This window comes from Lampris incognitus, chromosome 14 (assembly GCF_029633865.1).
Source record: "Lampris incognitus isolate fLamInc1 chromosome 14, fLamInc1.hap2, whole genome shotgun sequence".
Lineage (NCBI taxonomy): Eukaryota > Metazoa > Chordata > Actinopteri > Lampriformes > Lampridae > Lampris > Lampris incognitus.
In genome coordinates, this window is record NC_079224.1 from 47,010,734 (window position 1) to 47,035,977 (window position 25,244).

The window sequence follows — 25,244 nt, forward strand, 5'->3', positions numbered from 1 at the left end:
AACCAAAAGCCATGACTGAATTTCAGGAATTCTATTATGCTGTTGTAGTATACTGTATAGGCTAATTGAAAACTGCCAACATGAGAGTTAAGGAATCGCCTACTGAAATACTTTGGTTTCTTATTTTTTTACAGTTAATGTTACTACATAGCTGATGTGCAAAGACTAACACTGGTACAGTTAACATTTTGAGTTCCACAACAGTTCTGATTTAATGTGTTATGTATCTGTATATATTGTAAAGTGTTAGATGATTCATTGTTAGATTGTGTATGTGTGATGCAGTGACGGACGATCAGAAGCGACTGGCTGCCTGGCTATGCATTTGTTACTTTCTTTGACATGAATTATTATGAAAAATATACATTCTTGATTTAAATGAACGGCACCTAATGTAAAATAACAGATAGAAGGATATTAAGGTTAATCAGAAGCATATTCTGCATATGCGACTCGTGGCTGGGGGAGGGGGGGCAGCAGGGGGGCCAGGGATAGTATCAGGGGGCCGTGGCCACCCCTGGCCACCCCTTGGGGGCGCCACTGTGCTAATTCTGTCCCCCTTTGTTATATCTTAGGAAAATATTACTGATGGCCATTGTCTGTTTAAATAGAGATAAGGAGGACCTTTCTTTCCACAGTTTTTGTCTCTGTCATGGTTGGTGAGACTTATTGACTTTGGGTCATGTTCAGAAACCATTTAATAATTATAATGACTAATCTTATTCTATGTCGTCCTGTTTAGATCAACAAATTTATCATTTCTTATAATGTAAGAATTCCCTTATATATATATATATATATATATATATATATATATATATATATATATATATATATATATATTAGCAAAGAGAACAAAGAGGTGAAGGGTCCATCATGACATTAATTTCTAAACCTCCACCACCACAACACTACAAAGACCAAGACAAGGGGAGGAGTTAGAGAACTGAATGTCAAAGACTTCATGTTGCAACTGAAGAGCTGCTGAGTTATTTTCACTTGGTGATTCAATACACTTCAGTCATGATGTTACTCCATTTAATCTGGCTGATGATATCTACCTTTCATACTGGTAAATATGAAGTGGAAGAACATACATCTTAATATTATCCATAAGGTATTTCCATCAACTATTGTGTTTGTAAAAATCCATGTGTCTATCTAGGGCTCTCTGAGGATTCAGTTACACCATTTCATGATAGAATTCTGGCTTTGGAAGGAGACAGGGTCACTCTCTCCTGCAACTACTCTGTCTCTACAGAGAACCTCTACTGGTATCGACAGTACTCCAGCTCACCTCCACAGCTTCTCATCATGGAATATTCAGAGAAAGAACCAGGGTTGACTCTTAAGCATGAGAGAGAAAGAAAAGCGTTTCATCTGGAGATGTCCTCTGCTGCAGTGACAGACTCTGCTGTGTACTACTGTGCTGTGAGGCCCACAGTGAAAGGAAACCCAGAGTCACTGTACAAAAACCTGACAGTGTCTGACAGAACATTTACACACTTCAGCTGCTTCTGTCATTTAACAGCAGATCAATCAAGTAGAGTTTCCATAGACACATAATGGAAATAATGTATCAGAGTTCATAACTGGACTACTGCTTGTGGACTTTGTTATGATACAGCCGTATTTATATTTAAGTTTAACTAAATATAACTTGTTGTTCATTCAGTGGAACTGGATTAGTGTTTTCTTTCCCTTATCTATGTATTTTGTTACTATAACTGTGGATGAGATGTGGTCATGGCTTTGATGCATCTTCAGGACACCATCAGGATACTATTTGACAATGTTCATGATCAATGTTTCTCATTAACTTGATAGAGACGGTTGGACCTCCACCTTCCTATGACATTAGTTACATCACATGAATGACTGACTTCAAGCCTTTAACTTTAGTTTTCATGGTGGCTGGAGTCTGGTTTCAGGACTCATGTCTTTGTTTACTTGTTGTCATTTAGTCCATTCAGGTTCTTCATAGTGATGAAGAGTCATGTAGAGCTGAGTGGAATCACAGCTGAATCCTCAGAGATACACTGAGATGCTAAAACTTCTTCAAATTATGAAAACAGATCAATAGTCTGAGGATGATTTTAGGTTTCAGACATCTACAATTAAAATGATGAGGGAAAAACAAACCTTTATTTCTTTCCAAATACTCCATCAGCTTTGCTGTGATTCCATCAGTTTATTAGCACATCACACCCCACACTCTTTAATGACACAGGATGAATGTACTTTTCCAAAACAAAGATTTCTGAATTTTTATTATCTATGTTATTCATAACACAACGCAATTATTCTTCAGGTGTTCTTCATAAAAGGCAAAAGAAAAAAAACAAAAACAAAAAACAAAACAAAACATAAAAAAAAACAAAATCCAAATAATAAATAGCTCAAATTTTAAATATTTGAATATTAAATGTCTTTCATTTTCAAAGATGAACCAAAATGGATTCAACTTTATAAGAATCACATAAATAAGAACAACATAATACGTATTGATTGTTTTAAAGACAAGTCCCCTCAACAGGAATATGATGCAACTTATATATTTTAACTTATTTTAAACTTATTTTTAGCTGGGTCTTCATGTGTGTATATCTTATACTGTGTTTGCTGTGTTTGTCTGTGTCTGTCTTGCACTGTTTGGTGAAGCCACAGCCCTCATTTCATTTTTAACATGTGCCTGCACATTGTTTTTAATGACAATAAAATTGAATTGAATTGAATTGAATGTAAAACGTGTTTTACTGTCTGAACCTGTCAGCAGCAGTAATAACAGGCGATTGGTCATCAGCCCTGTCACTCTGAACAAGCCCCGCCTTCAAATCTACCACTTAGTGTTGGAGCTAAAACAAGGTTCCACAGTGAGACACAGGAAGTCCTCTCTGGTCACTGGAGCTCATAGTTACTGAACAGAAGAGCTATGAGCTTCCTGCTCATCTCACTGCTGTTGGCTGCTATGTGCTTTGGTAGGACACAACTCTTGGCTTGCTTGTTATTAATCTGAACTTTGTCTTGTTGATTCTTTTCCTCACACTGACACCGTCTGTTGTTGTCCCACAGAATGCAGAGCTCAAAAAGACAACGTGCTCCAACCCAAAGGAGATGTGACTGTTAGTGAGGGAGAGACAGTAACACTGGACTGTCACTATAACACCAGTGGCTCAAATACAAATCTTTACTGGTACAGACAGGCTGCAGACGACAAGCCCACATTCATTCTGAGCCGCTTTTCTGTTGGATCAGGGAACACAGCGGACGGGTTCAAGGAGAGATTTGATTCCAGCCTGGATTCCAGCTCAAGATCAGTTCCTCTGAAGATCCAGAGTCTGCAGCTGTCTGACTCTGCTGTGTACTACTGTGCTCTGAGGCCCACAGTGACAGGAAACTGCAAGACGTACTACAAAAACCTTTGGAGTGTATATCAAGAATCCAGAGACAAAACAATGTTAAACCACATCCACTAGAGGGCAGTATTCATATTTTAATCTCATCGGCTACTTCTTGAAGAAAAACACATTGGACAGTTTGACAGGTCACCTTCCTACAACTGCTGATTCGTCCAATGTGTCAATCCAACATTCAAAAACATTTTAATCTGCGTTGAAACATTAAACTGTCTTAATGAAGAAAATTATTAATGTCTTATGTAGTTTTATTTAACAAATGGTACAGTCCTGTATTGATTCTAGTGTTAGGAGAAAAATAACTGTAAATCCCATACTGTCTCACATATAAACCAAAAGAAATAAAATACAAATAAAATAAAAGAATAAACCAAAAAACTAAATGACGTAAAGACAAAACGGCTCATTTAAAGGTAATATAAAATATGAAATTATAATATTAATGCTATTCAATTCATTAAAGATTAGATTAACCTTAAACCAGGATATTTTGATTGTTTTATTTGTATATTCTTGCTAAACCGATCTGGCCAGTGAATTGTAATGAGCGATCAAAGGGAGAGATCAGGACCTAAACTCGAAGGCCTCACACAGGAAGGCAAGGCCTTCACGAGATACTTTACCGAACGAAGGATGGGTTTTGTTTTCGAGTGACTGGTGAGTCCTACTCTAATAATTATCTATAGAGTTGATTAAGATTGTTGTTGACAGTGCTTGAATTTGCGGCTGTGAGATTTATCACCTAATTTCTGCAGCACGCCCTACACAGTTCTCTATGTGACTGACTGTTTAAATCCCTCATTTCCCTCCCATAGCCTCTGTTTCCACCGATGGTTTCACCCCACAGGACTGTTTTGTCCGATAGCTCCCCCCACTGGCCTCATCAGTCATTAACCCTCTTACCAGGAGTTTTCCCCATACAGACTACTATTAGGCACTGGGCCTCTTATCCACATGACATATTACGACTTGACCTGGATGTGGACCACAGTGTGCTAACTCCACTAGTTAAATCAGCTGTTTATACGTGCACAACCTGTCAGAAGTTTGCCCTCTACAATATCCCATCTATTCCCAACAAAGCCCCTCAGGTCAATAACGCCATCACAGAGCACAAACTGGACTATGTATGTCTGACGGAAACCTGCCAGTCACAGAATGACTTTCTAGAGCTAAATTCAGCAACTTTGTTTACATATGCAAACCTCGGTCTTCAGGCAGAGGAGGCGGCCTTGTGCAGATTTATTGTGATAGTATAAAACCAACACCACTCTCTCTACTTGATCACTCTTCCTTTGAACTGCTGGCTGTTAAGCTCTATGGACCTTCACCCACCATTGTTGCTGCTCTGTACAGACCACCTAAGGCTGGAATATTTTTATCACTAAACACTCAACAGTTTTAACCACCCTTAGTACAATGTCTCCCTATTTAATCCTAATGGAGGGTTTATAAATGTTCATTTTGATAACACTGCGTGGTGATGCTAAGGGACCACTCGAAGACACACGTCTGTTAGCATACACTTCTTTACTTGAACAACCCACGTCACACTCCTCCTCCCCTCTTACAGTCACTTACATCCTATCTTGTCCTCTAGCTCCCCCTACTGTCCTCCAACTGCATCAACTTAAGACGTTACATATCCCCTTTGCAAAAGATAACATTTATATCATCACCAACTATACATCACTGCGGTGCTTACGCTGAACTGCATTAGCTATAAACACTCTTACAATAACAACAGAATACCACCTTGACCATAAAACAAATAACAGTTTCGAAATAACAGTCTCATGCAGGCAATACTAGGTCATTAAAAAATAACAGATTTGAAATAATAGTTTCACACAGACAGTACTAAGTCTATAAGAAATAACAGTCTCAAAATAACAGTTTCATACCAACAATAGGCTATTCTTGTTTTAGTTTACCGTCCCCACATAGCATAGCCCTGTGCCCAAGCAGGCGGCCTCCTGACCCTGACCTCTCGCAGAGGGGGCTGAGCATGTAGTGGGTCAGGCTGGACTCAGCTACAGTCTATGTCAGGCCCCTGACCCTGAAGGGGTAGGGCAGACACGAGATAGGATGCATTCCAGGTGCGCCCATAAGACAGCCTGTAAGTGTACTGGCCTCTTTGGTCATGCATCTGAAGAGGGGAAGAGTACTTTGACTGTCTCTTGCGTAGTTTACCTGGTCTCCTAACTCTGACCCAAGACCCAGGAGGAAAGTGCACCGCTTTTGCTCCTCTCTTCATGTCTGCATACTCCTTCATCTTCCTCTGCTTCTCTTTCATGTTTGTGCTGTGTTTTGTGCTTGTAGGGATGTGACAGGCTGTGGTTTGTGGAGGCCTGTCACATGGAGTTTGGTGTGTGTCTGAAGTCCGTGCAACAGCTCTGCAGGGGAGCATTGAGTGGTGGCATGCCTGGTTACCCTGCAAAAAGTCTCTGGTTGATGCTGTCCACTCCTTTCCTTCTATTTTCGCAGTCAGCAGACTATACTTCAGACATCGATTAAATCTCTCAATTTCCCCATTGGCCTGGGGGTAGTAGAGTGAGGAGTGTTTGTGTGCAATTCCCCTGTCCTTGTGAAAGGATTCAAATTCCTGTGAAATCAGTTGACTGCCATTGTCTGAGATGAACTCTTTTGGGTTTCCTACCCTGCTGAACACTGTAGACAGGAAGTGGATCACTGGATTAATGGCGTATGACACAGTGGCATGTAGAGTTCCACTCAGGGGAATAGGATTGCCTCCGTAACTCACAAGTTTCAGTGTCGGGTGTACTCAGTGGGGCGTTTGGGAAAAGTTGCATTAACATTGTACTTGGAAGGATTGAAACGGCAGAGCCCGTGTCCAGCAAAAGTTCCACATTTTGTGTTGTCTGCCTCTCAACAGCCATATGTACTGTGCACATTATCTTATTCCCAGTGTGAGCTACAGTGTCTACATTTAATATAGTCACTTCAGACACAGTGCTCTCTACTTGTTCCACATCATCTGTAATTCCACTTACTCTCTTTGCCCCCCTACACACCTTTGCAAAATGCCCCTGTTTCCTGCAGTTATTACAGCGGGCCGTCCTGGCGGGGCAAGATGGGTAGGAAGCTTTATGGTGGCGTGCTCCACATCTGAAGCATGGTAGCCCTTGTCTCGTGGCGTTGTCTCTCGTGGACACTGGCGGTCCCCTGGTTGTGTCCACCAGCTGCACACCCACAGCTGTCGCGGGCGGCGCTGCAGCCGCAGTTCCCCGGTCCATGATTTTAGCGTTCGATGTGACGGATTCAATTAGTCCAGCAATAGTCACAGCCTTTTCCAGAGTTAGGGGCACCTCCAGCAGCAAACGCTCTCTTATCTGATTGGAGTTAGTCTTTTCCACCAACTGGTCCCGTAGCACGTGATCCTCAAATGTTTTAGAGTTGCACGTAGCAACAAGTTCTCTCAGCGCGGACACGTACTGTGCCACTGATTCTCCGTGATGCTGACTCCGTTGTCTAAACTTATATCTTTCAGCCACCACCTTAACAGCAGTGTAGCACTGTAGATGTTGACAGTTGACTAGGACCAGTTCTAGGTACGTAGGAGCAGTTTATAACTAGCATCAAATGACTGCAGACCACAGACCAGGGAATAAAGTTTGAACTACCGGCTTGTTTTTATATAAAGAATTGTAAAAAAAAACAGAGAAACATACACAATTACACAATAACACAGTGAGAATGGATAAATTCCTTGAAACCTCTTGTTTTATGATTTAACCCTTATTAAACCACTATTTTGAGTTTCAGATATTTTAGATAGATATTTTAGTTCTAATTAAGGATCCTTTAATTCTAATTTGAAGTTATCGCTTGTTTGAGTTGACAAATTATGTTAATTTGTTTTATGTTCTATTTTGTTCCATTGGGCCTTTAAGTTTCAGATCTAATTTCCATTAACCTAAGTTACTTAACCAGTAAATCAGAATGCCAAAAGTAACACACAACTGCATTACCTCATGAACAGTATGAATGAGTAATAAACTCAGCCGATACTGCGATTAACAATACAATATCAGATCAAAAATCCAAATCAATAATCAATGTAGGCTATAATCGGTCCTTTTTGGAAAGTCCGTTGTTGCTCCAATGAGCCCAACTACGTTTTGCAGTAACAAACTGGAAGTTTCTGTCCTACCACAATCCAGGTCCTCGAATCTGTAGGCTGCTGTCCTGAGAATGAGCTGTGTGAAGCCGCAGACAGACCACGTGGATCCAGCAGGGCTCCTATAGGTGGCTCGCCATCTTGTTTCCAGCTTGGGGTAAGAAACACCAAGCGCGATCTTCCAAATCCAAGAAAAACCTGGCCTGCATTATAACAGGCGCATCACACACGCAAAGACATTAGTTTACATATCTCTCAATAAAAGAATCAAAAGAAAACAACACAAGTAGCGACTGACATGGTCAATCTACCCACCGCTAAAACGTGACGCAGTTTAATTTCTGTGCTAATACGCCATGCTGCTGCTGCTGCGGCTTAGCTGGAAGGAGCTAGCTTAGCAACTCGGTTTGCACAAAAGAAAAACACATTCTGAGTTCGGTTCACAAAAGAAAAACACATTCTGAATTCGGTTCACGAAAGAAAAACGTGGCTCCTCAACAATCTTTACACAAACTATGATCCACAACACAACCGAGCTACTTATAGATTTAACTAGCCTATGCACACAGACATTGTAAACGGAAAAGTTCGGCTAGTTAGCATCGGCTAGTTAGCAGTTGACTCACCAAGTCCTGGACGACACTCGGACACAACACAAAACCCAGGGCTCGGAGGAGGACCAGACCAACAAAACACTCAGCTTGGATAAAGAAAGAACCAACTGTAGCTCGCTGCCATTTCAAAGCAGAATCTTCTATCTCTCGTTCCAGCGGCTTCTCTCAAGCGTCTGCCTGGCGTTCTGAAACCGGGCTGCTTCTGGGACGTCCTCCCTCTCGAGCAAGGCAGCTGATTGGCTAATCGGCACTGCACGCGCTGCGTTCAAGAAATAGCAATCTGAACCAACAATATCAATATGAATTTATCGGTACCACGAATTACTGATCTACTGTTCACTATTTATTTGCAAAATGAATAATTACGATTATTTATTATTGTAAACTACTAATAAGACACGTTACCCCCTAGCTAACGGGTTGGACCCTTTAGCCGAGCGGTTAGTGACGTCGCCTTGTGGTGTACTGCACCACAAGGCGACGTCATTATTTATTTTGTCTTACTGACATTTAGAGAGAGGTCGTTATCATGGCACCATATGGTTAAATCTTCCACTTCCCTCCCATAGGCCGTCTCATCACTGTCACTTATTACTCCAATCACTGTGGTGTCATCTGTGAATTCAATGATGCTGTTGTTGTCATATTTGGCTACACAGTCGTGTGTAAATAGACTGTACATTAGGGGGCCTAGACATCAGCCCTGAGGTGTGCCAGTCTGAAGAACTAATGTGGATGATTATGTTTTACCTATTCTCACAGTCTTGGGAGGGCCTCTCAGGAAATCAAATGAGCAATTAGAGATAGAGTTGCCCATACCAAGACCTCTGAGTTTCCACACCAGTTTAGATGGTACAATGATATAGAAAGCTGAGCTGTAATCAATAACTTTGTCTACAACTTTATGGAGATGGTTTCACATAAACCCTTCATGTAACAATTGTTACATTACATGAACATTTGACTGGTTGACTACAAATCTTTAAGATTAGTTCTGAAGTTGGTTGGTGTTTGGTTTGATAACTCATGTCTTAGTTTGTTTCTGTCCAGATAATCCAGACATTTGCAAAAGGCAGCATTTTTCTTATAAAATTTTCACAACAACTTTATGCACAGTGTTGACTGTACTTTTTTCTAAATGTCCATGTTATTCACAACATATTGCACTTAGTTCACATCCACTCAAGTAAAAACAGACAACCAAACAATCCAATTCATGACTTCAAAAGATAGGTAGACAAATGTTTGATGCAACTGTAGAAGTTGAATAACAAGATGTGTTCATTGTTTTAAAGGCGATTCCCCTCAACAGGAATATTATCTAAAATGTGTTGTACTGTCTGAAACTGTCAACAAGCCCCTCCTTCAAATCTACCACCTTAGTGTTGGAGCTAAAACCAGGTTCCACAGTGAGACACAGGAAGTCCTCTCTGGTCACTGGAGCTCATAGTTACTGAACAGAAGAGCTATGAGCTTCCTGTTCATCTCACTGCTGTTGGCTGCTGTGTGCTTTGGTAGGACACAACTCTTTGTCTGCTTGTTATTAATCTGAACTTTGTCTTGTTGATTCTTTTCCTCACACTGACACCGTCTGTTGTTGTCCCACAGAATGCAGAGCTCAAAAAGACAACGTGCTCCAACCCAAAGGAGATGTGACTGTTAGTGAGGGAGCGGCAGTAACACTGGACTGTCACTATAACACCAGTCAATCAAGTCCATCTCTTTTCTGGTACAGACAGGCTGCAGACGACAAGCCCACATTCATTCTGAGCCACTTTACTTTTGGATCAGGGAACACAGCGGACGGGTTCAAGGAGAGATTTGATTCCAGCCTGGATTCCAGCTCAAGATCAGTTCCTCTGAAGATCCAGAGTCTGCAGCTGTCTGACTCTGCTGTGTACTATTGTGCCCTGAAGCCCACAGTGACAGGAAACTGCAGAACCCACTACAAAAACTTTAGTGTCTATCAAGAATCCAGAGACAACGCAATGTTAACCCACATCCACTAGAGGGCAGTATTCACATTCTGATCTCATCGGCTCCTCGTTGAAGCAGAAAACATCAAATTTCTTAATGAAGTTGTGAAAACGGTGATTGTCAAATAAGTTGAAGTGAATGAATACTGAATAAATAGTTAACTACTTATTGAATTGAATGCGGTTTATCAAAAATAACATTACTATTATATGATAGCAAACAACAACTAACAGTTTTGAAGAAACAAAATACTCATGTGTTCCAAGTCAGAATGAGGTGAATTTCTCCTTTTAACAAACTTGGTAACTGCGTGTTAAAATATCATATACATGTTAGTGAAGATTCAATTGTACTGGGAATAAAACAGGTTTAATAATAAAACATTATATACTGTACCATCTAACCCTAAATAAACCATCTGAAGTGCACCATCACACCATCCCATGCTACCAGCATGGAAACCTGTCCAGGTCCAGGATTGGGACTCTGGCTTCATCTGTGGCTCCTCCCCTTGACTAGAGAGGAAGCTGCAGGCAGAGAGCTGTTTATTCCAACCTGTAAAGATCTGACCCATCACAGCTCATCAGAGACACCACTACTTTCACATCACAACATTCATCCATTAGATTTTCTCTGAACAACCACGATGACGCTCATCACAATTTTACTGTTCTCAGCTCTTGTCAGTATGCAAACACTTCCATAATAAATCAGGAAGCTATGTGTTTTCTTCATGTGTTTTTTACCGTTATTTCTTCATGGTGTTTTTGTGAATGTAATCAGTCTGGTGTCTGGTAGGTGACACCTATGAAGACGCCTCACTGCCACCAGTTCTGAGCTGTTTTCAGTGGAGGGTCACAGTGTTATTCTCTCCTGTAATTATACACTTCAAACTGATAATATTCAGTGGTACCAACAGAAAGCTGGATCTATTCCCACTTTCCTTCTCCTGGTCACAGACACAGCAGTACCTTCTGTGGTCGAAGCAACACCTCCTCGTCCTCGACTTGCTGTTAGACTGAATGAAAGGAGAAACCGAGTAGAAGTGGAGATGTCCTCTGCTGCAGTGACTGACTCTGCTCTGTACTACTGTGCTGAGGCCCACAGGGACAGGAGACCCAGAGTCACTGTAATAAAACAGCACATCACCAGAGACTCCAAACAAAACAACTCACATATGTATTTGGTTATAGTGCCACCTACTGGACTCTCCTGAACGATGACAGCATTTCCTGATGTTTTCAGGATGCTGATTTAAGACAAGAGGAGGAGCAAAGTTCCCCCTCAGTGCTTATGACTGAATTTTTACTTTGAATCTTGAAAAGGAGATTCATTCCTTCCCAGCTTCCTCTCACCTTCTACTCTTCCTCAAGTTAGCTTTGGGGATGCTCTCTTCTGTTATTTTATTGTGTGCCGTATGGGGTAAGATATCCTGTCATATTTTTCTCAAAATCTAAGGTCACGTTTGATCTGATTTTTTTTTCTTATTGTTTTAAACAACAATAAACAACAAATATACAAGGATGTTGCAAAATCTGACACGCTGAACCAAAATGTCTCTGGCATACTGATGATTGTCACTTGTCTTTGAGTTTGTGTATGGTCTGGGTAGATTGGAAAACTGAACTGTCCTTCTGCAATAGATAAAGTTGTCTGAATCTGAATCTGAATGAAAATGCTTGAATTCTGTGTTTCACCTTTTTCTTCCAGCTCAGAGTTCTGCAGACACCATCAGACCAGATAAGAATACTGACGATGTAACTGAGGGTGATGAGGTTAAACTCTCCTGTAGATACAACAGTTCTAAGGTTGACATATTGTTGTGGTACCGCCAGTATCCTGGATCAGCTCCACAGTTTCTCACAATGGACTACTCAGGATACAAAACCAACGCAATATCAGGAGTGAACATCCAGCATGACAAAGAAGAGAAGCGAGTGGATTTAGAGATGTCCTCTGCTGCAGTGACAGACTCTGCTGTGTACTACTGTGCTGTGAGGCCCACAGTGACAGGAAACCCAGAGTCACTGTACAAAAACCTGACAGTGTCTGACAGAACATTTACACACTTCAGCTCAAGTTCAAGTTGAAGTTCAACATTGTTGTCATGTGTATTTAAATACAATGAAATTCGAGTGCTTTGTACTCTCTCTGTCTTAACACAAAGGACACCCCCCCCAAAAAAATGCACAATACAGTCCTACACAGACGATGTACACAGAATTCATACATTATATACACAATATACAGTACACAATAACAAAACAGTGTAAGGGGCATATGGGTGCGCCAACTGTTCAGTAACTTCCCTGCCTGTGGAAAGAAATGATTACTGAGACGGGTGGTGTGTGATTTGATGCTTTTACATGGAAGGAGTGAGAACAGAACATTAGTGGTGTGGCTGGTGTCCTTAATGATTTTTGGGCTTTCGTTTTGCAGCTAGTGTGTGAATATTATCAAGTTGTGGTAGTTCCATGCCAATGATATTTGCTGCTGTTGTTTCAATCCTTTGCAGCAGTCTGCAGTCCTGAGCAGTCAGGTTACCAAACCACACTGTGGTACAGCCTGTGAATACGCACTCCATGGTATTGAGATAAAAGTTGATCAGAGTTTATATATTCATACCAAATGTGTGCCAATGTGACGCCTCCAAAAAGATGGTCTCTGCTGTGCCTTCTTGAGGGTGCAATTGGTGTTGACAGACCATGTGCTGGTGTCAGTGATGTGTAAACTGAGAACTCTAAAACTGTCCACAATTTCAACAGATTATCCACTGATGCAAATAGGAATGTGATTTCCTTCAGTCTTTCTAAAGGCAACAGAGATTTATTTTGTCTTACTGACATTGAGAGAGAGAGGTCGTTATCATGGCACCACATGGTTAAATCTTCCACCTCCCTCCTATAGGCCGTCTCATCACTGTCACTTATTACTTCAATCACTGTGGTGTCATCTGTGAATTCAATGATGCTGCTGTTGTCATATTTGGCTCCACAGTTGTGTGTAAACAGACTGTACATTAGGGGACCTAGACATCAGCCCTGAGGTGTGCCAGTCTGAAGAACTAATGTGGATGATTATGTTTTACCTATTCTCACAGTCTTGGACGGGCCTCTCAGGAAATCAAATGAGCAATTAGAGATAGAGTTGCCCAGACCAAGACCTCTGAGTTTCCACACCAGTTTAGATGGTACAATGGTATTGAAAGCAGAGCTGTAATCAATAAACCACATTCAGACATAGGTAGCCATGCTGACATAGCTCCTTCTGTCATTTAACATACGATTAATCAAATAAGGTTTCACATCTAAATAATGATAATATTGTATCAGCGGCAATATTCAGTTTGATGTATTTGCCCTTTGTAAAAATACACGATGACCCATTTTAAAATTTCACAAAACTTTATGACTTGTTCAATCAGAGGAGGTGGATAAGTGTGTTTTCTGTCAATTCTGTTTTTTGTTCCGAGACTGTGGATGAGATTTGCTAATAGAAACTGGTAAATCTTCAGGATAACTTTGTCGACAGCTTTATGGAGATGGTTTCACATAAACCATTCATGTACCAATAGTTACATTACATGAACATTTGACTGGTTGACTACAAATCTTTAAGATTAGTTGTGATGTTGGTTGGAGTTTGGTTTAATAACTCATGTCTTAGTTCCCTCTTCATTTATGTCCGTTTGTTTCTGTCCAGATAATCCAGACATTTGCAAAAGGCAGCATTTCTCTTATAAAAATTTCACAACGACTTTATGCACAGTGTTGACTGTACTTTTTTTTTTAAATGTCCATGTTATACACTACATATTGCATTTAGTTCACATCCACTCAAGTAAAAACAGACAACCAAACAACCCAATTCATGACTTAAAAAGATAGGTAGACACATGTTTGATGCAACTGTAGAAGTTGACTAATAAGACGTGTTCATTGTTTTAAAGGCAATTCCCCTCAACAGGAATATGATCTAAAATGTGTTGTACTGTATGAACCTGTCAACAAGCCCCTCCTTCAAATCTACCACTTAGTGTTGGAGCTAAAACCAGGTTCCACACTGAGACACAGGAAGTCCTCTCTGGTCACTGGAGCTCATAGTTACTGAACAGAAGAGCTATGAGCTTCCTGCTCATCTCACTGCTGTTGGCTGCTATGTGCTTTGGTAGGACACAACTCTTGGTTTGCTTGTTATTAATCTGAACTTTGTGTTGTTGATTCTTTTCCTCACACTGACACCGTCTGTTGTTGTCCCACAGAATGCAGAGCTCAAAAAGACAACGTGCTCCAACCCAAAGGAGGGGTGACTGTTAGTGAGGGAGAGACAGTAACACTGGACTGTCACTATAACACCAGTGACAGAAATACATTTCTTTTCTGGTACAGACAGGCTGCAGACGACAAGCCCACATTCATTCTGAGCCGCATTACTGCTGAATCAGGGAACACAGCGGACGGGTTCAAGGAGAGATTTGATTCCAGACTGGATTCCAGCTCAAGATCAGTTCCTCTGAAGATCCAGAGTCTGCAGCTGTCTGACTCTGCTGTGTACTACTGTGCTCTGAGGCCCACAGTGACAGGAAACTGCAAGACGTACTACAAAAACCTTTAGAGTGTATATCAAGGATCCAGAGACAACACAATGATAAACCAGATCCACTAGAGGGCAGTATTCACATTTTAAAGTCTTTGGTTCCTTGTTGAAGAAAAACACATTGGACAGTTTGACAAGCCAGCTTCCTACAACTGCTGATTTGTCCAGTGTCACTGCCAACACTACAATAACACATCTTCATCTGCACTCCAGCTTCAAAGATGAGCTGTGGTTAATTGTTCCTTACGTGTCAAATCTTAATTTTGTTAAACATTTTGTTAATATGTAAATGATGCTTCTTAAATGAAATGAGGAAAATCAATATTGAACAATCAGTAAAATACAAATTTAATAGAATGTTATATTTAGATTAATGTTAATACATTGTGATATAAGTTACAAATAAAACGTTCAAGGCAGCAAAAACTCCTGTGCTGTCCAAATCTGGTTGAGGTTAAGTCCTCATTTTAACAAAATTTGTAATATTGTGGTGACCCACATCTATATAACTAGAGACATTCACCTAAGAGGGCAGTGTACCTTTAAGGGAAGAGGTGAGGGGTCAGATAATGCACTTCCGCTTCCGGTTCACGGTTCAGTGTCGTTGTCGAATGTATGACATGCTGAGTTGGAGCTAGTAAACTACCTCGACTACGTCTACTCTCACGTCTCCTGTCTCGTTGTTTTCTAACTCCACATTGGTGACCCCGACGTGATCGAACTACTAATACGAGTATGTCTGACAACGACGAAGCCGGTGCTAACAACATGGCTATTGCTAACGCTAGCATTTACACCGCTACTGTGAAGCTACCCGACTTTTGGCAGCATAATCCACGGCCGTGGTTTCAACATGTGGAAGCCCAGTTCCAGCTGAGAGGGATGACGCAGGATGCAACGCAGTACTTCCACGTGGTGGCGGCGTTAGACGCATCGACAACGGCGCGAGCAATGACGCTGTTGGAAGCTCCGCCAGCTGCTGGCAAGTACGATGCTATAAAGACATTCCTCCTGAAACTACTTGAACTGTCGGAGCTGGAGAAGGCAGACCGTTTACTGTCCCCGAATGGCCTCGGCGACGGCAAACCGTCTGAGTTAATGGAAAAAATGCTGTCTGTGCTGGGATCGGCTGATCCGGCCTTTCTTTTCACACACATTTTTCTGAGGCAGCTCCCCGCACCTGTACGCACAGCACTGGCCAGTTCTCCTCTCGCCGCCTCCCTCCAAGGACTACCGTTCTCTGGCTGCTGAAGCAGACAGGGTTTTCCTGGCCAACCGGCAACAGTTTGTGCATGCCCTGCTACCCCACCAGACCGCCCCACCACCACCTGGGTACGACTATATGGACACCGCGGCTGCGGTGACAGCCCGCCGCCAACCTGACGACGGGCTCTGTTATTACCATGCCAGGTTTGGGGCAAAAGCAAAACGGTGTCGCAAACCCTGCAGTTACAGGGTTCAGGGAAACGCCAAGGCCGGCGCTCGTTAACGGCTATGGGCGCCGGCCGTGACTGCAAGCTGTTGTTCATCAGAGACTCCTTGTCGGGCCGACGGCTGCTGGTTGACTCTGGCGCTCAACGCAGCATACTACCAGCACAAGCTGTGGACACGATGACCGACAGTCACGGCCCCCAGATGGACGCCGCCAACGGCACGTCCATTCGGACGTACGGTATCAGACATGTGGACGTGTGTTTTGGCGGCCGACGTTTCGGCTGGGACTTTGTGATGGCTGCTGTATCCACCCCGCTCCTAGGTGCGGATTTCCTCTGTGCTTTCAACCTGCTGGTGGATGTTAAAAACTGTCGCGTGATTGATGCCGTCTCTTTTGCGTCATACCCCTGCACGCTTGGGGGCGCTGGAGCACTGTGCCTCGCTAACACACTCTCCACCGGGGATCCATACCAACGCCTGCTCGCAAATTTCCCCGAGCTCACCACACCCACCTTCTCCTCGGCGGTGGCCAAGCACGGCGTGGAACATCATATCACCACAGTGGGCCCCCCAGTTTACGCCCGGGCCCGACGCCTCGACTCGGCCAAGCTCGCAATAGCCAGGGAGGAGTTTTCGACTATGGAGCGCCTCGGCATTGTCCGCCGTTCTGACAGCCCGTGGGCTTCCCCTCTTCACATGGTTACTAAGGCCAACGGGGGTTGGCGCCCGTGCGGGGACTACCGTTGCCTAAACAATGCCACGACCCCCGACCGGTACCCCATACCGCACATACAAGATTTCTCTACCCACCTGGCGGGCGCTGCCATCTATTCCAAAATCGACTTAGTGCGGGGGGTATCACCAAGTGCCGGTCCACCCATTGGATGTCCCAAAAACGGCTGTCATCACACGCTTTGGGCTCTTTGAGTTTTTACGTATGCCTTTCGGCCTTAAAGGGGCGGCGCAGACGTTTCAGCGCCTTATGGACTCTGTGCTCCGCAACATGCCATTTTTGTCTGTGTACTTAGACGACATCCTCGTGGCCAGCGCGTTGGCGGAGGAACACATGACGCACCTCAGACAGCTGTTTGACAGGCTCAGCGAACACGGCCTCATCATCAACCCAGCTAAGTGTCAGTTCGGGGAGTTGTCCATCACCTTCCTCGGGCACCACATCACTCCACAGGGGGCCGTTCCCCTCCCTGCCAGGGTTGAGGCTGTCACCATGTTCCCCCGCCCCCGCACTGTACAGTCGCTGCAGGAATTCCTGGGCATGGTGAACTTTTACAACCGTTTCCTGCCCCGTGCCGCCCACATCATGCGTCCCCTGTATGAGGCCCTGCGGGGTAAGAAGTCTAAGGACGAGCTGGACTGGTCTTCGGGGATGGACGAGGCTTTTGTGGCCGTCAAGACCGCGCTGGCCAACGCTGCGCTGCTAGCTCACCCGTCGCCTGCCGCCCCCATAGCCCTTACAACGGATGCCTCCGACTACGCCGTGGGGGCCGTGTGTGAGCAGTGGGTGGGGGGGGGGGGCTGGCAGCCATTGGCGTTCTTCAGTAAACAACTCTGTGAGAGCGAGCGCAAATACAGCACCTTTGATAGGGAACTACTGGGTCTCTTCCTCGCAACCAGACACTTTAGGTTCCTATTGGAGGGCCAACAGTTCACCGCTTTCTTGGACCACAAACCGCTGACGTTCTGTATGGCCAAAACCTCAGAACCGTGGTCTGGGCGTCAGCAGCGCCATCTCGCGGCGGTTTCCGAGTTTACCACGGACATACAACATGTGTCGGGCAAGGATAACTTCGTCGCCGACTGCCTTTCACGGGCGGTTGTTAACGCCGTTCACTTGGGACTCGACTACGCCGCTATGGCAGCGGACCAAGCCAAGGATGCGACCATTCAAGACTACCGGTCGACCCCTACGGCGCTACGGCTGGAGGACGTGACGTTCGACGCGGCCAATACCACCCTCCTCTGTGACATCTCCACCGGTCAACCGCGCCCCCTGGTGCCTACTTCCTGGCGGCGCCGAGTTTTCGACACCGTCCACGGCCTTTCCCACCCGGGAGTGAAGGCCTCGACCAAGCTGGTGAGCGTCAAGTTTGTTTGGCCTGGGCTCCGTAAGGATGTTAGAGCCTGGGCCGGCTCGTGTGTGGCGTGCCAACGCGCCAAGGTGCACTGCCATATCATGGCCCCTTTGGTGCCGTTTGTGGTTCCAGAGAGGCGGTTTGACCACGTCAATGTTGACCTGGTGGGTCCCCTGCCCCCCTCTCGTGGTTATACGTTCCTCCTCACTATTGTGGACAGGGCCACCAGGTGGCCAGAGGCTATTCCCTTGTCCTCCACGACGGCAGCAGAGGTAGCACGGGCGTTCATCGGCTGCTGGGTGGCCCGTTTCATAGTGATGAAGAGTCATGTAGAGCTGAGTGGAATCACAGCTGAATCATCAGAGATACACTGAGATGCTAACGTTCTTCAAATTATGAAAACAGATCAACAGTCTGAGGATGATTTTAGGGTTCAGACATCTACAATTAAAATGATGAGGGAAAAACAAACCTTTATTTCTTTCCAAACCTTCCATCAGCTTTGCTGTGATTCCATCAGTTTATTAGCAGATCACACCCACACTCTTTAATGAAACAGGATGAATGTACTTTGATTTCCACATTTTTGTTTATTGTCAATGTTCTTCATAACACAATGCAATTCTCCTTCAGGTTTTCTCCATAAAAGACAAACAACCAAACCATTTCGAATAATAAAAATCTCCAATATTAAATGTGTTATTTATATGCAAAGATTCAACAAAATGGAATCACAAAAATAATAGTAACATAACACTTGTTCATTGTTTTAAAGACAATTCCCCTCAACAGGAATATGATGTAAAATGTGTTGTACAGTCTGAACCTGTCAGCAGCAGTAATAACAGGGGATTGGTCATCAGCCCTGTCACTCTGAACAAGCCCCGCCTTCAAATCTACCACTTAGTGTTGGAGCTAAAACCAGGTTCCACAGTGAGACACAGGAAGTCCTCTCTGGTCACTGGAGCTCATAGTTACTGAACAGAAGAGCTATGAGCTTCCTGCTCATCTCACTGCTGTTGGCTGCTATGTGCTTTGGTAGGACACAACTCTTTGTTTGCTCGTTATTAATCTGAACTTTGTCTTGTTGATTCTTTTCCTCACACTGACACCGTCTGTTGTTGTCCCACAGAATGCAGAGCTCAAAAAGACAACGTGCTCCAACCCAAAGGAGATGTGACTGTTAGTGAGGGAGAGACAGTAAAACTGGACTGTCACTATAACACCAGTGACTCAAGTCCATATCTTTACTGGTACAGACAGGCTGCAGACGACAAGCCCACATTCATTCTGATCCGCATTACTGCTGAATCAGGGAACACAGCGGACGAGTTCAAGGAGAGATTTGATTCCAGCCTGGATTCCAGCTCAAGATCAGTTCCTCTGAAGATCCAGAGTCTGCAGCTGTCTGACTCTGCTGTGTACTACTGTGCTCTGAGGCCCACAGTGACAGGAAACTGCAAGACGTACTACACAAACCTTTGGAGTGTCTATCAAGAATCCAGAGACAACGCAACTATAAACCTGATCCACTAGAGGGCAGTATTCAAATTTTAATCTCATTGTCACCTTGTTGAAGAAAAACTCATTGGACAGGTTGACAAGCCAGCTTCCTACAACTGCTGATTTGTCCAGTGTCACTGCCAACACTACAATAACACATCTTCATTTGCACTCCAGCTTCAAAGATGAGCTGTGGTTAATTGTTCCCTACGTGTCAAATCTTAATGTTGTTAAAACATTTTGTTATTATGTTAAATGATGCTTCTTAAATGAAATGAGGAAAATCAATATTGAACAATTAGTAAAATACAAATTTAATAGAATGTTATATTTAGATTAATGTTAATACATTGTGATATAAATTACAAATAAAACTTTCAAGGCAGCAAAAACTCCTGTGCTGTCCAAATCTGGTTGAGGTTAAGTCCTCATTTTAACAACATTTGTAATATGCAATTTTATTTAACAATATTATTTACGTGTTATTCAATATTTAATTGTTTTGAGAAGAAAACAGCTTTCAATCCAATACCGTCTCCCATATAACGATAGACAGAAAGAAAGAAAGAAAGAAAGAAAGAAAGAGAGAAAGGCACTTTATTTTGTCATTGTACAGGTTATAATGAATGTGTTCTTTGCATGTAATCACCCTATTGTATAGGAGCAGTGGGCAGCTGCAGCACCCGGGGACCGACTCCCATTCTTCTTTCCATTGCCTTGCTCAGGGGCAGAGACAGCAGTATTAACCCTAACTTTTCTTTTTGATGGTGGGAGGAAACCAGAGCACCCATAGGAAACCCACGCAGAACATGCAAACTCCACACAGAAACGACCTGGTACGGCCTGGGGTTCGAACCCAGGACCTTCTTGCTGTGAGGAACAGTGCTAAACACTGGGCCACTGTGCTGCCCCAAACCCACCCATATGAGATGAATGGAGTAAATGAAGGCAGCAGCAGCAGCAGCAGAGCCATGTGGACATGCAGTAAAACAGCTGCTAGTGGGTCTAGTGAAGGACACAGAGGTTGGCTGGCATGTGAGGAGTAGTGAGGAGGTTGGTGTGAACAGTGGGTGAATAGGAGGAGCCAGACACACTATGAGGGGAGGACGTTAGCAGGAAGGACTGGTAAAGTCCACAGTGCAACTAAAGAGACAGCTGAACTAACAGCAGCATGCTGCTCCATCTCATCTGGTTCCTTTCTGTACTAACAGGTGAGTCTGCTGTCACCATGACAACCTGCTGCACACTGACTCTGACCATACAGGCTGACAAGCAGACACACACATTTACCATCACCAGCAGGCTCAATATGGACAACAACCAACACACAAAGCCCACAGTAACTCACTGAATTACCACAACGACACCTTTTTTCTGCAACACCTTCTTGGATATTTCCAAAATTTTCAGGTAGTAGTTTGGAAGAAGAAATCAACCCCACGACCCTTTCAGTCCAAAGTGTAGAAGGAGCCAAAGTTATTCTATCCTGTATTTACACCGGCTCACCTTACAACCTTCAGTGGTATCATCAGTCACCAGGATCTACAGCCCAATTCCTCCTCTCTGCATCACCCAGCAGTCAGCAGTCAGTGGTCAGAGGACAACCTGAAGATCTCAGACTGTCAATCAGCTTCAACGGAGAACAGAAACGAGTGGATCTGGAGATGTCCTCTGCTGCAGTGACAGACTCTGCTGTGTACTACTGTGCTGTGAGGCCCACAGTGACAGGAAACCCAGAGTCACTGTACACAAACCTGACAGTGTCTGACAGAACATTTACACACTTCAGCTCGAGTTACAATTCAACTTTATTGTCATGTGTATTTAAACACAATTAAATCCTTGTGCTCGGGCTCTCTGCCTTAAAGAGTGTGGGTGTGATGTGCTAATAAACTGATGGAATCACAGCAAAGCTGATGGAGTATTTGGAAAGAAATAAAGGTTTGTTTTTCCCTCATCATTTTAATTGTAGATGTCTGAAACCTAAAATCATCCTCAGACTGTTGATCTGTTTTCATAATTTGAAGAACTTTTAGCATCTCAGTGTATCTCTGAGGATTCAACTGTGATTCCACTCAGCTCTACATGACTCTTCATCACTATGAAGAACCTGAATGGACTAAATGACAACAAGTAAACAAAGATATGAGTCATGAAACCAGACTCCAGCCAACATGACAACTAATGTTAAAGGCTTGCAGTCAGTCATTCATGTGATGTAACTAATGTCATAGGAAGGTGGAGGTCCAACCGTCTCTATCAAGTTAATGAGAAACATTGATCATGAACATTGTCAAATATGCTGGCTTGTAAGTAATGAGCATGTCTTTTATATAGTGTGGTGCAAGACCATTTAGCACTTTGTGGACAATTAACACAAGTTTAAAATGGATTCTAGTTTTGACACTGAGCCAATACAGAGATGTAAGAACAGTGTAATGGCCTCATACTTTCTACTTCCGGTGAGAACACGTGCTGCCGCGTTTTGAATTAACTGTGGTTGGCGCACAAGTGAATTTGGGAGGCCGGTGAATTGTCCACTACAGTAGTCTAGTCTACTTGTTATAAAAGCATGGGTTAATTTCTCACAGTCTGATTTTGAAAGAAAACCCTTAGTTCTGAGATGTTGTTAAGATGGTAGGAGGCTGATCTTGTGAGATGATGGATGTGGCTCTTGACATTCAGATCCCTGTCTATGATTACACTGAGATTTCTAGCTTCACTTCTGCACTCCAGAGGCAGAGAGCTGAGACGAGCTGCCATTCTCTGTCTCTGAGTCTTTGCACCGCAAATAACAATTTCATCAAAGCATACAAAAATCTATGTATCTATCTATCTAACTATCTATCTATCTATCTATCTATCTATCTATCTATCTATCTATCTATCTATCTATCTATCTATCTATCTATCTATCTATCTATCTATCTAACACACTTGTATTTCAATAAACACTCATTCCAAGATAGGTAAAAACCTCCAGTTTTGATTTCTGCCATTTACGTTCCAGTCTCCTGCAGGCCCACTTAAGAGCACGTGTCTCATCTTAAACCAGGGTGTAGGCCTCTTTAGTCACCTAGCTCTGGTAGTGAGAGGTGCAACTGAACCGAGGAGACTAGAGAGGGTCACATTTAATTCACTAGTGAAATCTTCAAGAGTGACTCACTACGGTGAAAGGAGCCAAGACTTTAGGCAGCTGCTTGCTAAATGCAGCTCCAGTGGAGGGACCAATGTGGCGAGTGGCAACTACATCTGTGCCGACATTACCTGGATAAGCCAATAATGCATGAGAAAATGATCTGACACAGCAGATGTGGTCTGCAAGTAATTCAGATCAGAAACAGGTATCACTTTAGATACAACCAAATCAAGGGTGTCACCAATGAGTCGACTCTTGAACAAACTGAGCGACCCCAACAGTATCAGCTCGTGCCAGAAAGGCTTTTCTTAGCGGATCAGCAGCCTTATTCAGATGAATATCTAAATCACCAAGAATTATAATCACATCATAATGAGTAACAAGCCCTGAGACAAATTCTTCATATTCTTTAAGAAACACTGAGTAGGTGTCCAGGCAGTGTAGCGGTCTATTCCGTTGCCTACCAACACGGGTTATCTCCGGTTCAAATCCCCGTTTTACCTCCGGTTTGGTCGGGCGTCCCTACAGACACAATTGGCTGTTTCTGCGGGTGGCAAGCCGGATGTGGGTATGTGTCCTGGTTGCTGCACTAGCACCTCCTCTGGTCGGTCAGGGCGTCTGTTCAGGGGGGAAGGAGAACTGGGCATAATAGCATGATCCTCCCACGTGCTACATCCTGCTGGTGAAACTCCTCACTGTCAGGTGAAAAGAAGCGGCTGGTGACTCCACATGTACCGGAGGAAGCATGTGGTAGTCTGCAGCTTTACCCGGGCCGGCAGAGGGGGTGGAGCAGTGACCGGGATGGCTCGTAAAATAGGGTAATTGGCCAAGTCCAATTGAGGAGAAAAAAAAGGGGGGGGTCCAAAAAGAAAAAAAGAAAAAGAAAAAGAAACAGTGAGTAAGAGCCAGGAGGTCGATAGAATATCACAACCTGGACTGAGGTGAGTCTATTCATGGCTGAGAGAGATGAACCCACAAGGGCCTCAAATGATTGGAATTTAGATTCAAGAATAGAAGATTGAAAATAGATTTATATATGAGGGCGACACCCCCACCTTGTTTATTTGCCCGAGCTACATAGGCATATGTATAGTCGGGTGGAGAAGCTTCATATAAGGGAAGGAAAATATTTTGTTTCAGCAATGTTTTACATAAACCAATCATATCGAAACTATGTTCAAGAACCAGATCGTTTATTGGTAAGGCTTTGGTACACAGTGATCTGATACTTATGAAACCAAAGTTAAGCATCGTGTGGAAGTGATCAGTAGTAGGCAGGACTTTAGATCTACCAATAGGTGAAATACTGCCTGAACCTGTCAGCAGCAGTAATAACAGGGGATTGGTCATCAGCCCTGTCACTCTGAACAAGCCCCTCCTTCAAATCTACCACTTAGTGTTGGAGCTAAAACAAGGTTCCACAGTGAGACACTGGAAGTCCTCTCTGGTCACTGGAGCTCATAGTTACTGAACAGAAGAGCTATGAGCTTCCTGCTCATCTCACTGCTGTTGGCTGCTATGTGCTTTGGTAGGACACAACTCTTGGTTTGCTTGTTATTAATCTGAACTTTGTCTTGTTGATTCTTTTCCTCACACTGACACCGTCTGTTGTTGTCCCACAGAATGCAGAGCTCAGAAAGACAACGTGCTCCAACCCAAAGGAGATGTGACTGTTAGTGAGGGAGAGACAGTAACACTGGACTGTCACTATAACACCAGTGACTCAAATACAAATCTTTTCTGGTACAGACAGGCTGCAGACGACAAGCCCACATTCATTCTGAGCCGCTTTACTTTTGGATCAGGGGACACAGCGGACGGGTTCAAGGAGAGATTTGATTCCAGCCTGGATTCCAGCTCAAGATCAGTTCCTCTGAAGATCCAGAGTCTGCAGCTGTCTGACTCTGCTGTGTACTACTGTGCTCTGAGGCCCACAGTGACAGGAAACTGCAAGACGTACTACAAAAACCATTGGAGTGTCTATCAAGAATCCAGAGACAAAACAATGTTAAACCACATCCACTAGAGGGCAGTATTCACATTTTAATCTCATCGGCTACTTGTTGAAGAAAAACACATTGGACAGTTTGACAGGTCACCTTCCTACAACTGCTGATTTGTCCAATGTGTCAATACAACATTCAAAAACATTTTAATCTGCGTTGAAACATTAAACTGTCTTGATGAAGAAAATTATTAATGTCTTATGTAGTTTTATTTAACAAATGGTACAGTCCTGTATCGTGTTCTAGTGTTAGAAGAAAAATAACTGTAAATCCCATACTGTCTCACATATAAACCAAAAGAAATAAAATAAAAATAAAATAAAAGAAT

General features: G+C 43.4%; 3 gene segments (V, D, J or C); all 3 read left to right on the forward strand.

Moving 5' to 3' along the window:
• Positions 1 to 2,959: 2,959 nt before the first annotated feature.
• Positions 2,960 to 3,606, forward strand: LOC130123694 (T cell receptor alpha variable 18-like; the record flags this gene model as incomplete). The annotated part of the segment is given in 2 exon segments: positions 2,960 to 2,978; positions 3,073 to 3,606. Coding segments are annotated over 2 exon segments (423 nt in total), but the record flags the coding sequence as incomplete, so codon positions are not given.
• Positions 3,607 to 9,657: 6,051 nt separating this feature from the next.
• LOC130124536 (T cell receptor alpha variable 18-like) lies at positions 9,658 to 10,180 on the forward strand (the record flags this gene model as incomplete). The annotated part of the segment is given in 2 exon segments: positions 9,658 to 9,685; positions 9,780 to 10,180. Coding segments are annotated over 2 exon segments (429 nt in total), but the record flags the coding sequence as incomplete, so codon positions are not given.
• A 10,520-nt stretch (positions 10,181 to 20,700) lies between these two features.
• Positions 20,701 to 25,009, forward strand: LOC130124537 (T-cell receptor alpha chain V region CTL-F3-like). The segment is given in 4 exon segments: positions 20,701 to 20,794; positions 20,983 to 21,110; positions 24,420 to 24,438; positions 24,533 to 25,009. Coding segments are annotated over 4 exon segments (645 nt in total).
• The last annotated feature ends 235 nt before the right edge of the window (positions 25,010 to 25,244 follow it).